General features: G+C 45.3%; 6 protein-coding genes across 6 annotated transcripts; 3 read left to right on the forward strand and 3 right to left on the reverse strand.

Moving 5' to 3' along the window:
• Positions 1 to 931: 931 nt before the first annotated feature.
• Positions 932 to 2507, forward strand: FSUBG_7912 (Zn(2)-C6 fungal-type DNA-binding domain protein; the record flags this gene model as incomplete). The annotated part of the gene is made up of 5 exons (XM_036686266.1): positions 932 to 946; positions 995 to 1028; positions 1091 to 1467; positions 1551 to 1697; positions 1749 to 2507. The coding sequence occupies 5 exons, from the start codon at positions 932 to 934 to the stop codon at positions 2505 to 2507; spliced, it is 1332 nt and encodes a 443-aa protein (XP_036536590.1).
• A 206-nt stretch (positions 2508 to 2713) lies between these two features.
• Positions 2714 to 3650, reverse strand: FSUBG_7913 (RTA1-like protein; the record flags this gene model as incomplete). The annotated part of the gene is made up of 2 exons (XM_036686267.1): positions 2714 to 2941; positions 2997 to 3650. 2 exons carry the CDS (start codon positions 3648 to 3650, stop codon positions 2714 to 2716), a joined length of 882 nt encoding a protein of 293 aa, XP_036536591.1.
• Positions 3651 to 4901: 1251 nt separating this feature from the next.
• FSUBG_7914 (uncharacterized protein) lies at positions 4902 to 6483 on the forward strand (the record flags this gene model as incomplete). The annotated part of the gene is made up of 2 exons (XM_036686268.1): positions 4902 to 5251; positions 5307 to 6483. 2 exons carry the CDS (start codon positions 4902 to 4904, stop codon positions 6481 to 6483), a joined length of 1527 nt encoding a protein of 508 aa, XP_036536592.1.
• Positions 6484 to 6818: 335 nt separating this feature from the next.
• On the forward strand, positions 6819 to 10503 carry FSUBG_7915 (uncharacterized protein; the record flags this gene model as incomplete). The annotated part of the gene is made up of 2 exons (XM_036686269.1): positions 6819 to 7099; positions 7317 to 10503. 2 exons carry the CDS (start codon positions 6819 to 6821, stop codon positions 10501 to 10503), a joined length of 3468 nt encoding a protein of 1155 aa, XP_036536593.1.
• Positions 10504 to 10761: 258 nt separating this feature from the next.
• On the reverse strand, positions 10762 to 11208 carry FSUBG_7916 (uncharacterized protein; the record flags this gene model as incomplete). The annotated part of the gene is made up of 1 exon (XM_036686270.1): positions 10762 to 11208. The coding sequence occupies one exon, from the start codon at positions 11206 to 11208 to the stop codon at positions 10762 to 10764; it is 447 nt and encodes a 148-aa protein (XP_036536594.1).
• A 372-nt stretch (positions 11209 to 11580) lies between these two features.
• On the reverse strand, positions 11581 to 12066 carry FSUBG_7917 (calcium-independent phospholipase A2-gamma; the record flags this gene model as incomplete). Its single annotated transcript, XM_036686271.1, has 1 exon — positions 11581 to 12066. The coding sequence occupies one exon, from the start codon at positions 12064 to 12066 to the stop codon at positions 11581 to 11583; it is 486 nt and encodes a 161-aa protein (XP_036536595.1).
• Between the last annotated feature and the right edge of the window lie 948 nt (positions 12067 to 13014).

A 13014-nucleotide genomic window follows, 5' to 3' on the forward strand; every position in this document is an offset into this window, starting at 1 on the left:
TTACTATTAGAGCGCTAAGACTTTAGTAAAGAAGAAAGAAGCTACTATAGCTTTAAAGGCAATAAATAAAGAGCTTAAGCTAATTATAAAGGAGTAATAGGAGCTTAAAAATAGTATAAAAAGGTTAAAGCTTTATAACTTACCTGGCTAGTAGCCTGTATAGAAATAGAAAAAGGAGACTAGAAAGCTTATAAGGGGCTTAAAGGGAGGAATTAACTAGTAGCAATATTATTAAGTTATTCTTATTTTACTATTACTTCTTTTTATAAAGGAATATATAAAAGAGAGGCCTAATATGGTTATTTAAGAAGATTAAGCTCCTGCTTATACTTATTATATATAGTAGACTTTATATAACTTATATAAAGTCTAGCGCCTTTTTTAGTATTTAAATTTACCTAATTTAAATATAATTAAGCTAGCTTGGCCTTATTTAAAGAGAGTAACTATAAAAAAAGATACCTTAAAAAATAAAAAGGAAGCTATTTATAAGTAAGAGGCTATATAGAATAACCTTTTATAATTAAAGATTAGAAAGTAAATAGAAAGAATTCCTATATATATTAGAAAAATTATAGAAGTTAAAGGTAGGAATAAGTACTTAGAAGGCAGGGATTATCTGCTGTAAAAATGAATATTTTAAAGTACTGGCTCTTTTACCCTACTTTTATCGATTTTAGCGTGGGCAAAGACTTTTCGGCCCAACCTCCGTACGTCAGCTGAGATATGAAATCGAGTCTGCGGGAAGACATAGAGGCCTCTACGCGGGCGGCCTTGCTTGCACGCGTACATCAACAAACAAAACAAATCAATGACAAAGGTAAAGCCGGGGCAGCGTGTGCGAGCCAGAACGCAGAGAAGCCGATCCGGGTGCCTGACCTGCAGGTGAGTCCACACCACTGATGAGCTGCCATAGCTGTGCCAAGTATTAATGGACACCGCAGGAGTAAGCCACCAGAAGTAGGGATCAGCACAGATTGCTTACATGATCTAGTCCGTCGTGTCAAATGTGACGAGGCACGGCCCTCGTGTGTAAGGTGTAAGGACAGCTGGCGAGCGCTGAGTAACGGTGAGACTAATGATTTGATAGGCACATCAACCGGCCGCACCTGTGACGGCTACGAAGAAGCAGCTGCAGCAGAACAGGTACTGCAGCAGCAGCCACCGATCCAGACTGTCAGTGCCGGATACCGCAACTCCCAAGAAGCGCGATCTATCCAGTTCTTTATCGAGCGCACCCTATCTCAACTTACTTCCTTCTTCCCCGATGAGTTCTGGGGGATTAGTGTATTGCAGGTTGCTCAGTACGAGCCCAGCATTTCCCATGCACTGGTTTCGTTTTCGGCATATCACGAGGCCTTTACAAATGGCAATACTGGGGATAAGAGTCCATTTGCATTAAAACATTACAACCTATCCATCAAGGAGCTACATGCCTCTCAAAGCTCGCTGTCACATGTCCACTTAGTGTCTTGTCTAGTATTCATTTGCATTGAGGCAAGTATGGCCATTATCCTTATTCGTATGGCCAGGCAACTTACTGTCAATAGATCCTGCAGGGACATACCGAAACCGCAATTCGATTATTCAAGCATGGCCATCGTATGATGAGCCAGTTCCGTCAAGCTACAGGTCTAAACGGCATCCTTAATCATGTGCAAACCCTCTTTAACCGGCTTGCGCTGCAAGTGGCTATAGTAAGCAAACTAGCATTTGAAAGCTCTACGATTCTAACTCTTCTTTCCAAGCTTGTAGGCGACGTGATGCCTCAACTTTCCCTAAAGTGTGCTTCAGGCTCCCAGTTTATGATGGCCAACACAAACTACACATTTAGCTCTCTACTGGAAGCCAGGGAAGCTCTTAATGCCATTTTGGCATTACGATTGATAGAAGCAGTAGCGAATTCTGTGATTGTCGCTGAATTTTCTCAGTGGTCCCAAGCATTCGACAAATTCGTCACCTCCCGCGGCGGACTACCATTCTCGCCCAGCGAGCAGAGGTCATTTGCGCTCATCGACTTACACCGCCGGTACTTCAACATGGTCCTGCCTTGGGAAAATATAGACAACCACCAAGGTTTTCTCGGCCTTGACAACTACACCCGTGACTTCGAAGAGCTAGTAGACTGTGCCAGCCGTGTTCTGGGTCTCGAAGCAACAGACACCGTGTCGCAAGCAGCCCCTTTGTTCCACCTTGAAATTGGAGTTGTACCTGTTTTGTTTGTCATAGTCGCATGGTGTCGCGATCCTGGGATTCGTCGGAGGGCAATATCTTTGTTGATGTCCAGGCAGGCTCAAGAGGGCGTTTGGAGCAGCCATTTGACTGGACGAGTTGCACGGAGAATTATGGAGGCAGAGGAGGAAAAGTTAGATGTGCGCAGCAGCAGAGATGTTCCTGGTCCACGGAGGGTGAGAAGCGTATATGTATCGCTGGGCCCTGGGGAGAGACAAGCAATGATACGATATGAACAACAGGATAGAGAGTGGGAGGAAGCCATTGGATGGTAGATAAGATGCGGCGATATGTAATAGACTTTAAAAGATATAAATTCAATTCTATTAGCAAAAGAAGAAAAAAGCAATTCTTAAAAGGCCTTAGGTGTTATCATCTTAGCTATAAAAGCTACAATCTCATGTTGCTCAGTCCATATCACTATACGCTTAGATCAATCCTAAACGTATCGCTACTTAGAATCAATCTTCTAGAGGTGAACTCAAGATGCCTCGTCTAACTGTATCTCGGTATGCCTTTTGTTTCGCTGCCAAAACTTTGGCATGCTGGCCTCTTTGCTGCCCATAACGCGAGCCGGATGAACTACGTTGAATGCTACCAAAGCAATCAGCATAGGTAGCGAGTCTAGCGCATACTGGTAAGCCTCGTGTCGTGGGATGTCACTGTCAAGACCTTGGGAGTATTCTATAAGGCGAAAAATAATTCGCAGCTACATCTCGTTAGACATATGGCTTCATCAGTCAGTCGAATCAGTCTCTACTTACTACAATGAGAGCTAGTGCAATAAACATAGCGTAAAAGAGCATCATAACAGACCTTTTCGGTGTTCCAGAATCTACGCCCGAGTTCGAGCTGCGAAGCCGGCGGAAAAGATGGATCCCGAAGACAGCGAAAATGAGAATGAAAAACAGCTGGAGTCCGACTCCGCCCATGTAAATGTGCAGGGCATCGAGCTTCTCCTCTAGTGTCTTGTTTTTGCCAGTAGCAGCCTGCGCCGCACCATAAACCTGGACAATAAAAGCGATAATATCCAATATAATAAAGATAAAACCGAACTGCCAAGCCTTGACGCCATACAATCGGCCATCAGGTGTGTAGCACCATACCATGCGCCCAAACACCATGTAAGCAAATGCATTGGTCCACAGCGGCGCGACAAGAATAACGACGAACCATGTCGCATAGTAGTCAAAGCTAGCCGGTTTGTAGATGCTAATGGTACGGAAGATGTAGGTGAAGACTTGCCAGAAGGCCGACATGATAATGACCCAGCAGTACCCCGATCGGTATTGGATGGCTTGGATGAGATGGGCGATGTTTGTGATTGCAAAGAGTACTAGGAATAGTATGGAGGCAGCTGTGGAGGGGCAGAGGTTCCATTGTGTGTTCGGGACTTGAAGCGCGTGGCATGTCGACATGGTTGATGAAGATGGCTGGAAACACCGGCCGACAAGAATAGACAAAGGACACCTCGTTTGATGGCGAAAAGAATAAGCAAGCTAATATGTCCCTGTGTCTATACTTATACCCTCAGGGAGGCATTATGAGGTGTCACTGTTAGTCCCACTTGGGCTCTCAGCTGGGTTAGTGTGTTATAGATTGACAAACATGATTGGCTGGCTCGTTTGGGCACTTCGACGATACCCAGCTCGGTTTAGTTCAGCTCCTATCCGAATTTCGTCACTCGTTTACCTACTCCTTCGTAAGCTTACCCTGCCTTAAATATGATTGCTCCCAGGATCATTGAGGTAATTAGGCTTATCACCGCTGGTGTCCAAACTAAACTATGCAAGCCCTGATCCTTTGTTTTCACCACGGCCGTTGATACTACTTCACTCTCGCAGCCTCCAAAACCAACTTGCCTATCTCTCGGGAAAGCTATCATCGACCACTGAGACAAGAATCGCGCTTAGCTTAACCACTGATGCTGCTACTAAGTCCTGTATGTTGATTTAAGCTGTCAGCTCCAAGTCTCAACTGCTACCACCGAACTCGAGGCACCTCCTCCAGTATTTACACAATCTTTGGTTAAACTTGCTTAAAGTACTGAGACGACCATCGCCACTTTCGGCTGTGTCGATGGGTTTTTGTCCCACTGACTCGTGCAGCGTTTTTCAACAATATAACGGAGTAGGAGCAAACTATATCAAAGATTATAGGGGGATATATTCGCTTGAAGAGCAGCTGCAATTTTGCATTGACGATGACACCTGCATCCTCTTTTCCAATGCGTCTTACTGGAGACTTCTCCACCAATGGGGTTTATGCGCCTTGTATCTGTTCTGAATTCAGTTGTTTCTGTGTAAAGAGGGCACCTATGGATTAAAAAAGTATGGGGAGTCGGCGACTGAGTTAAGTGAGTGGGATCATGTGGGCAGAAGTACCATGTTTTCTTTCCAATTGTCTGCTTTGCATCGTGTCAAGCTTCGCCGTTTAAAGTTTCGAATATGGCTCACTCGTGATTTGTGCGAGTGAGAGCACGCGTTGCCTAAAGTTTAACAAAAAGAGGGCTTTATTCATGCCCTTATCGGCAGCCCTCCCTCCATTATTAGTCATTAAGAAAGTTTATAAAAAAGACAAAGTTTTACTCGATCCATTATAGGAACCAGCAGCCGCCGTCGTGAAAATTTCCTTTTCCTCAAAACATAGCAAAATACACACTTTTCAGCATGACTTTTGCACCCACTACCCCAAGGAGACCCATTTCCTACGAGTGGTCGTGGCTCCCTGTAGAGCTTCAACTACAGATCTTCGGATATGTGGCTGGAGAGCAGAAGTCCCGAACTACGGGACTTGTTTTGTGTGCCTGCGTCTCTTCTGAATGGCAAGAGTACTTCGAAAGGTTTACCTTCCGGCGCCTTCTGATTGACAACTCCCAGCTGGTTAGATTCTCAAAAATGACCGAGGGCGAAAAGGCCGCGAGACTGTCCTATATACGCTATTTGTGTCTGAGAATCAAGCTCCAGGACTATGATCATCTAGAAGCTAATAAGTCAGAGTCTCATGCCACCATCAATTGGTGAGATTAGTGGATCTTCTCATCTCACTTGTCTGTCTCTAACAAAGTTGTGTAGGAATAACCAGAGATTTACCCATTCGCTCAAAGTATTGTTCCACGTCCTCCGTCGTTGGAATCCCTCTAGCAATCGGGACACTGGATTGATACTTGAGATTACCGCCTACTCACCTGGCGACAATAGGCGATTCCGAGACGCATCAATGGATTATGCTATCCACGAAAACTTCCAGTTAGAAGAGGACCTCGCAAGCTCACCAAGCATTGCAGGATTCATGGATGACAAGGATGAAAGGGATCGTGGAACGATTTGGCATAGCCCGACCACCGTGCAAGGCTCGGAGCGACTACATGGCACGGCCCTTGCACTGGCGACAAGAAAAGACCTGAAGGAAGTCCCCATCGTCCATTCTCTTTGGATGCGTCATCAATTCAAAAGAGGGATCGCGGGCTCGAGCTTGGCAAGGATCTTGCGAATGGCCCTGACGAAGGTGACATCCTTCAGACTCGAGATTTCACCAGATCCACGATATTTCAGTAACTGGGACAGTCTGATTCTTCAGTTCCCCCCTCATATTCGTCAGTCTTCTTTCAACATCTTTCCAAGAAATTTCTCGCATCCTTATTTCATGGACGCAACATCTGGACTACCGACAATAAACGAAAAGGTTCTTGCAGAGAAGGCTCACCATCTGGTTGCACTCTGCCCACCTCCTGGTACGAATTCACTGAATTTTATTCAGCATCTTCGAAAGTCACCGCAACTCGAACATGGTTCAAGACTGGCTCAGCTATGTCTTGAAGTTCCATATAACCCTCGTGGAGGAAGTTCCTCATTCCAGGGTCAGATAAATCATCTCTTGGAAGAGTCTGCACTCACAGCTCAGCACTTACCAAATCTCAAGATTCTGGAAATATGGTGTCACGGGCGGATGAAAGCATTTATATTCAGATATGAGCATGAGAAAGACCAAGTTACCATCACATGGAGAGCATCCCAAGACGGGATTAACTTGGCAGAGGGAAGTATACAGCAGTGGAAAAGTGTAGCTCAAAAGTATAACGTGGTCTTCTCAGTAAAGGAGCTGCCGGTTTTGAAAAATCCCACTTCTTGGGTTTTCTCATCGGGCGACGGGTATATTAACAGCAAGGTCGTCTATTGGCAACTGAAGCTGCGCGATTTGGCAGTTGATCCAGTCGCTTTAGCCCGCGCCGATATAATTAGAATCTGGTAAAATGGATGTCGGGACGCAGACTCAGGTTGTATGTCATTTTATGAATTGTTTCCGGTAGAAAGGACAAGCTTATAAGGCCAGGGCGAACATCATATTCTCCTTTGCACCTTCAGCCACTTACGCAACACCAGACGTGATGCATAAGACCGCAAAAACTGATTATCCTGTGCATACATTTCTATTATTAGCATGTGTCTCTGACTGGTTATCCTCGTTAGTCAGCGCGATTCAGCCCAACGCATCAGACCTGTACAGCCTGATCAGGCTGTGGACTTTTCATCTTCTTTACCCCTCACTTCAGAGCGTCAGATCATTTGTCCAGAGAGAAAATCACCATGCTTACGGGCTTTGAAGCACTCGGCGCGGCAAGCGCAGTCCTGCAAGTTATTTCGTTCGCAACCGACGTCGTTGTAGCTTGCAAAAACGCATATGATGGCGCCACCACTTCTCAAGATGATCTTCAACGCTACGCGGGGCAGATGTCTGAAGCCGTCGGTCGAGTACACACTCGCTGCGAGCAGATGAAAAACTCAAATTCCAGGTTTACTAGCCCTGAGCTGCAAAATATTGCCAAGGAATGCAAAGACGCTGCTGATCAGCTGGAGACCGAAGTTCGGTGCGTGACTAGCATGCAGGCCCATGAAGATCTTTTGAAGTCAATCCGGAAGACTTTCAGAGCTTTGAGGCATCGAAAAAAGCTCCAGGCTCTCTAGGAATCACTTTCGAAGTATCAAAAGGTCATAGAAACCGAGTTAACGTCCCATTTATGGTAAGCTCAATATTTAGAATACTCCAGGTATCTACTAAGATAAGCTTTACTATAGCTCACAAAGCGATGCCATATACTTCCAGCAAGAAGCATCATTCAGTAAACTGGATACAGATGTCCAGTTTCTCATAGACCAGCTCGCTCAAGGCATCACCGATGTAAAGGATCTCGTGTCGCGAGAACATGCTGCAACACGCAGTGCGGTTACCCAAGAAGGTGCCAGAGCCGAGGCAGCCATCAATTCGCATACCGACAGCCAAGTCCTGGAACTAAAGACCACCGCTGAAACAAAGAGAAAATCCGAAACCTTTCTTCAAAGCCTTAAAGCTACTCGGATGAAGCAGCGGTACCACGAGGTCCTAGACTCGGCTGATGCAAGTCTTAACCAAGTATTCGCTACTTATGAAGAGATTGAAGGCTTATATTACGGAGCTTCTAGCAAAAATCACCATTCAGAAGATGATCTCAACCTAGGGAATTATGAATATTCCGAAGATTATGAGCATTTAGCGGATAACAAAGATTCTAAAGATGACCACAATCCCTATGCTGGCGATTCAGAAGACACTAATCATACGGGCGATGATACTGAGGACGTTGGTTCCGAGGGCTATGAATCCTCTGAAGAGTCTCATGACCCTTACATGGTCAACACGAAGTATATTCATCGCTCGTGGCATTCCTTGAACTCGTGGCTCAATTCAGATGACAAGATGTTCTATATCCGAGGAAAAGCGGGCTCCGGGAAAAGCACACTTGTCAAATTCATCCTAAATCAGGATCAAACTAAAGATTTGATCGAAGAATGGAGCCCCGATGCGATCATTCTCTCCCACTTCTTCTGGAAAATTGGTTCAGAAGAACAGAACAGCATAAAAGGTCTTTGGTGCTCTCTGCTTTATCAAAGGCTTGAGTATCAACAACACTTAATTTCGAGTACTCTACGGCACTTCAGTCACTTATCTTTGCATTCAGTATATCATGACTGGTCTATCAAAGAATTGCAAGATGTCTGGGATTATGTTACAAACTTGGATCCTCGGCACATGTGCGTGTTCCTTGACGGCCTAGATGAGATTCGGAACGAAGATGGCTTTCTTAAACTCGCGCAGACTATACAGTCTATATCACAGAACCAGAATACCAAACTATGTGTTTCCACTAGGCCCGAGACGCAGATCATGAGGTGGCTTGAGATGATGAATGCTGATGGAATTGTACTTGAGGATTTGACAGCGTTCGATATGCATGTCTATGTAAGAGAGAAGCTTGACCAGCCGTTATCGAGCAGCCCTCTTTCCTCCAGGTCCTTGAAAGATTTACGCCGAAAGCTTGTTAGTAAAGCCGAAGGCGTATTCCTATGGCTTTACCTCGCTACAAATAGCATCCTTGAGGGGATCGACAATGAAGATTCTGAGGAGTTACTTTCTAAACGGCTCCAAGAGCTTCCCAAGGGCCTTGAGAACCTATACGGGGATATGTGGCAAAGATCGAACGCAAGAAGCGCAGTCTATCGAGACAAGGCTCGCCGATACTTTCGTTACCTAATACTAGGAGCGGATGGCGAAATTTCTATTGGGAGCCAGGGCGATTGGTCATTTTACAGCTTGCCACTCCTATTTCAAATTGCGTGTGCCGAAGAACCTAAAATACAAAAAAGGCTTCTGACGGGCACGGGCAGGATTGGATCCGCAGAAATTATACGAATATGCAATGAGACGCGTGCTTCAATACACACTCGATGTGCAGGATTACTCGACGTGCAGCCGCAAGAGTCTTACCCCTCTGACAGCGAAGAGCACGTTTGCAATTTCACTGCCTACCTCAAGGCTTCTGAGAGGGTACGGTTTATTCACCGAACAGCACATGACTTTCTAATTGATAAAGAAGCTGGCCAGGCTATTCTTGGATGCGAATCACTGAGTCGCTTCCCCTGGCAAGCACGACTTCTAAAAGGCATAGTTTGCATGGTGAAAGTGTTGGTACTGGAATTGGAGATGCCATGTGATCTCAGCGATATCGTTAAGGAAATCACGAATTTCGCCAACTGCTGGAAAAGAGAAGGTCTAGAAGTGGCTACGGAGATGCTCGACGCCGTTCAACCATTATTTGGTAAACATTTTGCAGATTCCGACCTGTATTTTTGGAAACCCCAGCGCCCCTTTTTAAATCACTTGACCAACAACGAGTTATTCGATGATTACGTCATATCCTTTCTGACAAACGAATGCCCCCCTTATTTGGCCACCAGTATCCTGCTAAACGGATGGTGTCCAGGATATAATGTTAGATTGCCAAAGAGAACATTTGACGCATTAATAGCTCTTGAAGCTGATGCACACGTTTGCGGAGTACTTGGTCATTCTCATCATTCGTCTTTGCAATTAGTGCCATTTATCGGCCAGGCAACAGCATTTACCAACTTTCTTGTCTCCTTTCTCATGTCAAGGAGAAAGTGTTTGGAGTGCCAAGAGCATCTTGAGGAAAACACCCTTGGCACAAACTCACCACTAGAGGCATTAGAAATTGCACTGGAGATGGCGAAGACTTGCCAAAACCTGAATTTAGCTGTTGCATTGTTCGCTATCTTCCTAGAAGACGGAAACATGTGCATAATACCCTTAAGATCATGGACACAGAGTCTTCATGACCCTATGCCCCAGGTCAGCTTTGCTATCTTTGAGGTCAACATACAGCTTTTACTACTCTATCTAATCTCGGAGGTTGGTGACAATGTTGGACAAAGTGTACTGGCGAGCCATCAAGCTGAGGATATCCTGTCAAGGATCGACAATCCCTCGGCCAAGGTACGATACTTCATGAAGTCAAGAGCGATAAACGACAAGATCGAGCAATGCAGTACCGCTCCATTCACACTGCAGCGTATTGAACCACAGGCACCAACTATGCCAAGAGGCGAGATTGAACATCTTTTCGGGGTCGGCTTCGATGTTCAGACCAAAGTCCTTTTTAACGATGATCAAACAGACCTGACTACAACAACCCAGTACATCGAGAGATTTGAAGTCGAAGAAGTAAATATTGAAGATGCAATGACAAGTTTAGCTGCTGAGAATCTGGGCTTTGGTTCATGCGAGGAGCTTGGTATAACCCCCTCTCCGAGCTATATGGAGTGGTCAAGACACTTTGATACTGTTTCATGGAATTTGTTTCCTCTGACAATGAGAAGGCTTGAAGCAGCAGCAGCGGCTATCGAGGAATCCGATGGGTCGACGGGAATCGATGACTGACTTGTGTGTGGCGTCTATCTTTTTACATAGACTGACATCAGAATTTATAGTTATAAGATTTTAATTTGCGCAACCTAAATTTCTACCTGTCTGGGGACTTCTTTGTTCCTACATGTTTTGACAAATTGTTGCCAAAGATCCCCTTAGTCGGCAGATCTCTTTCCCTCTGTGCAATACCCACGGCTTCCGAAGGTATTGACTTTTTTGCGGCTAGAAGGCCTAAAACCTCCATCATCCACTCCTGGCATCTTTTTGTATTCACCTGTATAGAAATTGTGAGTCGCCGAAGGCCTGAGGTGACAGGGTCCTTACCCCGTCAATTGGTGCGCGGATGTTTTGTCCTTTGGGAGGCGGAGGTACGGACTCTGCAAGTCGTTCGATAAGGCTTCTCGGTGTATTCTCCCTTATCCCTGATTCAGTTTCGGGGTAGTTGTGAATGAATGAATCGTCAATCTTCCCAAGAAAGACCAACTCTTTCAGATCCGGGTAGGCTTGAGTGTTATAGTTCCTATGAATCTCGAATGCAAAACCGGACATGAGTGGTTCTCCCACGACGTGAATTCTTGTGCCAATAGCCTTGAGAGAACTAAAGTCCTCACTCATAGTGTCCCGATCATAGCCTGCGTTTGGGATGAAGAGGGCGAAATGAGAGCGTCGATTTGTTCCTCCGCCAGACTTGGCTAGATACAGAGAGCGGAGTGGCATGATGAGCTGTAAGATTATCTTTAAAATAGTATATGGCCGGTATTGATGAAAGGCCAACTTCTGGGAGTAAGATTATCTCACGTCGCCATTTCTAGAAGCGGGGTTTCTCAACTTTCTGTACGGTAATTGGCTAACAAGGATTGTACGCAAGGTTCAGCCAACAGACCTCATAAACGAGGCATAAACAGGTGGCTAACGAGCCCAGGCCTCAGGACGACTATGCAATATCCATAGCAATTTATTCACGTAAAATAAATAACTGTTAAGTCGACGGTATCGTCTCCGCGCCTAAGTCCACTTCCAGCTCTCAATACACTTCTCATAGCGCGGTTCCGCCAACTTCCTCTGCTCATTACCTGGCCCTCAATTCTTCTATCGCATAGAAATTATATGCTCATATAACTTCAAGGCTGTATACACATTTCTATTCTCAAGATACAGTTCTGCAAGATAATTCTCGGAAGACGTAGTCTTCTTATGAATCTGCCCAAGAACCTTTCTCTGGATAGGAACAAGCTCCTCCAAAAGTGCAATGGCCTTCGTAAACTCTTTGATCTTGCAGTATTGCTCGATGAGGTATACTTGAATCTTGAGGGTGTCGAAATGTGTTTTGCCCAAGATTTTGCGCTGCTGGATAGGCAAGGTCTCTTCCAAGAGAGTGATAGATTTCTTGTGTTCACCTTTTTGCTCATATGCATATGCGAGGTTATTCTTGATACCAATGAGAAGCGGACCATCCTTTGCAATTTTGCTTTCCGCAGCGTCGATCCCCATATCGAGGCTTGCGATCGCCTTTTCATACTCTCCAGCGTAGTTATAGCATTTCCCAAGCTCATCCAGAAGTATCAACTTTTCCATTGCGCTCAATTTGCTGTCAGCTTTTCTGAGCTTCTCTAGGTGATCAATTTTATGCTTTAGCATACTGTTAAAGCTATGGCCTTTTGCTAGAGCCAACAACACCGCCAATGCGCTGCTGTCATCTTTTGATAGGTGCTTCACCTGAAATACCAGCCTTTTCAGTGAGCTGTATCGCCTTTTCCGGCAGCCCTGTTTCCACATATACTTCTACAAGGTCGAATTAAAAGGATAAGGTCGTTATAAGCCGAGATACATTTATCAATCTCTATTTGCAGACTTCTAAGCATTATGGCGGTCAGTCTGGCAAGGAAGTGAGCAATAGCGCAGTCACCTATCCTCTGACAAAACTTACCCGCCCGTACCCGCGCCTCCGGTTAGATCAAAGATATCCACTGGCTTCTGCAGACTCTGTCCCAATATATTTCTCTTGGCGTTATGTCTATCCACGATACGTTTGAGGACGTATAATGAAGATAAGCCACGTACATCGAGGGACAGCATGCAAATACCACCCTCATCTAACGAACTCATGTTCGGCGAATTTGGGAGCTGACTGCTTATCTTCTGTGGTCTCCACATGTTATGTGAAGAGAAGACGGAGATTGAGATTGATATTCTAAGCTCAGCCTCGTCTTAATCCCAGTGAGACTGGTTGTATGCAAGTAGTCAGCTGCTTATCTATTTTACCGCTTATTGGCTAAACTACCCCGGCAGTTGGTATACTTGGTAGCAAAATGAGCAGTCGTATGCCTCTAGAGAAATCGACATTACATCCCATATAGTTGAGTTCATGATCCCAATTGGAAGATGCGAAGAGGTTAAGTTTGGTTCCCCGTGGTTGCGGTCGGGTAGATGTTGCAAGCCTTAGAGCCGACCCGGTAGAAACTCCTCTGCGGCGAGCTTAAGTAGTATGTCGTCACCACTCCAAGATTATGATAGCAAGTTCGC

This window comes from Fusarium subglutinans (assembly GCF_013396075.1).
Source record: "Fusarium subglutinans strain NRRL 66333 chromosome Unknown NRRL66333_c0000103, whole genome shotgun sequence".
Classification (NCBI taxonomy): Eukaryota; Fungi; Ascomycota; class Sordariomycetes; order Hypocreales; family Nectriaceae; genus Fusarium; species Fusarium subglutinans.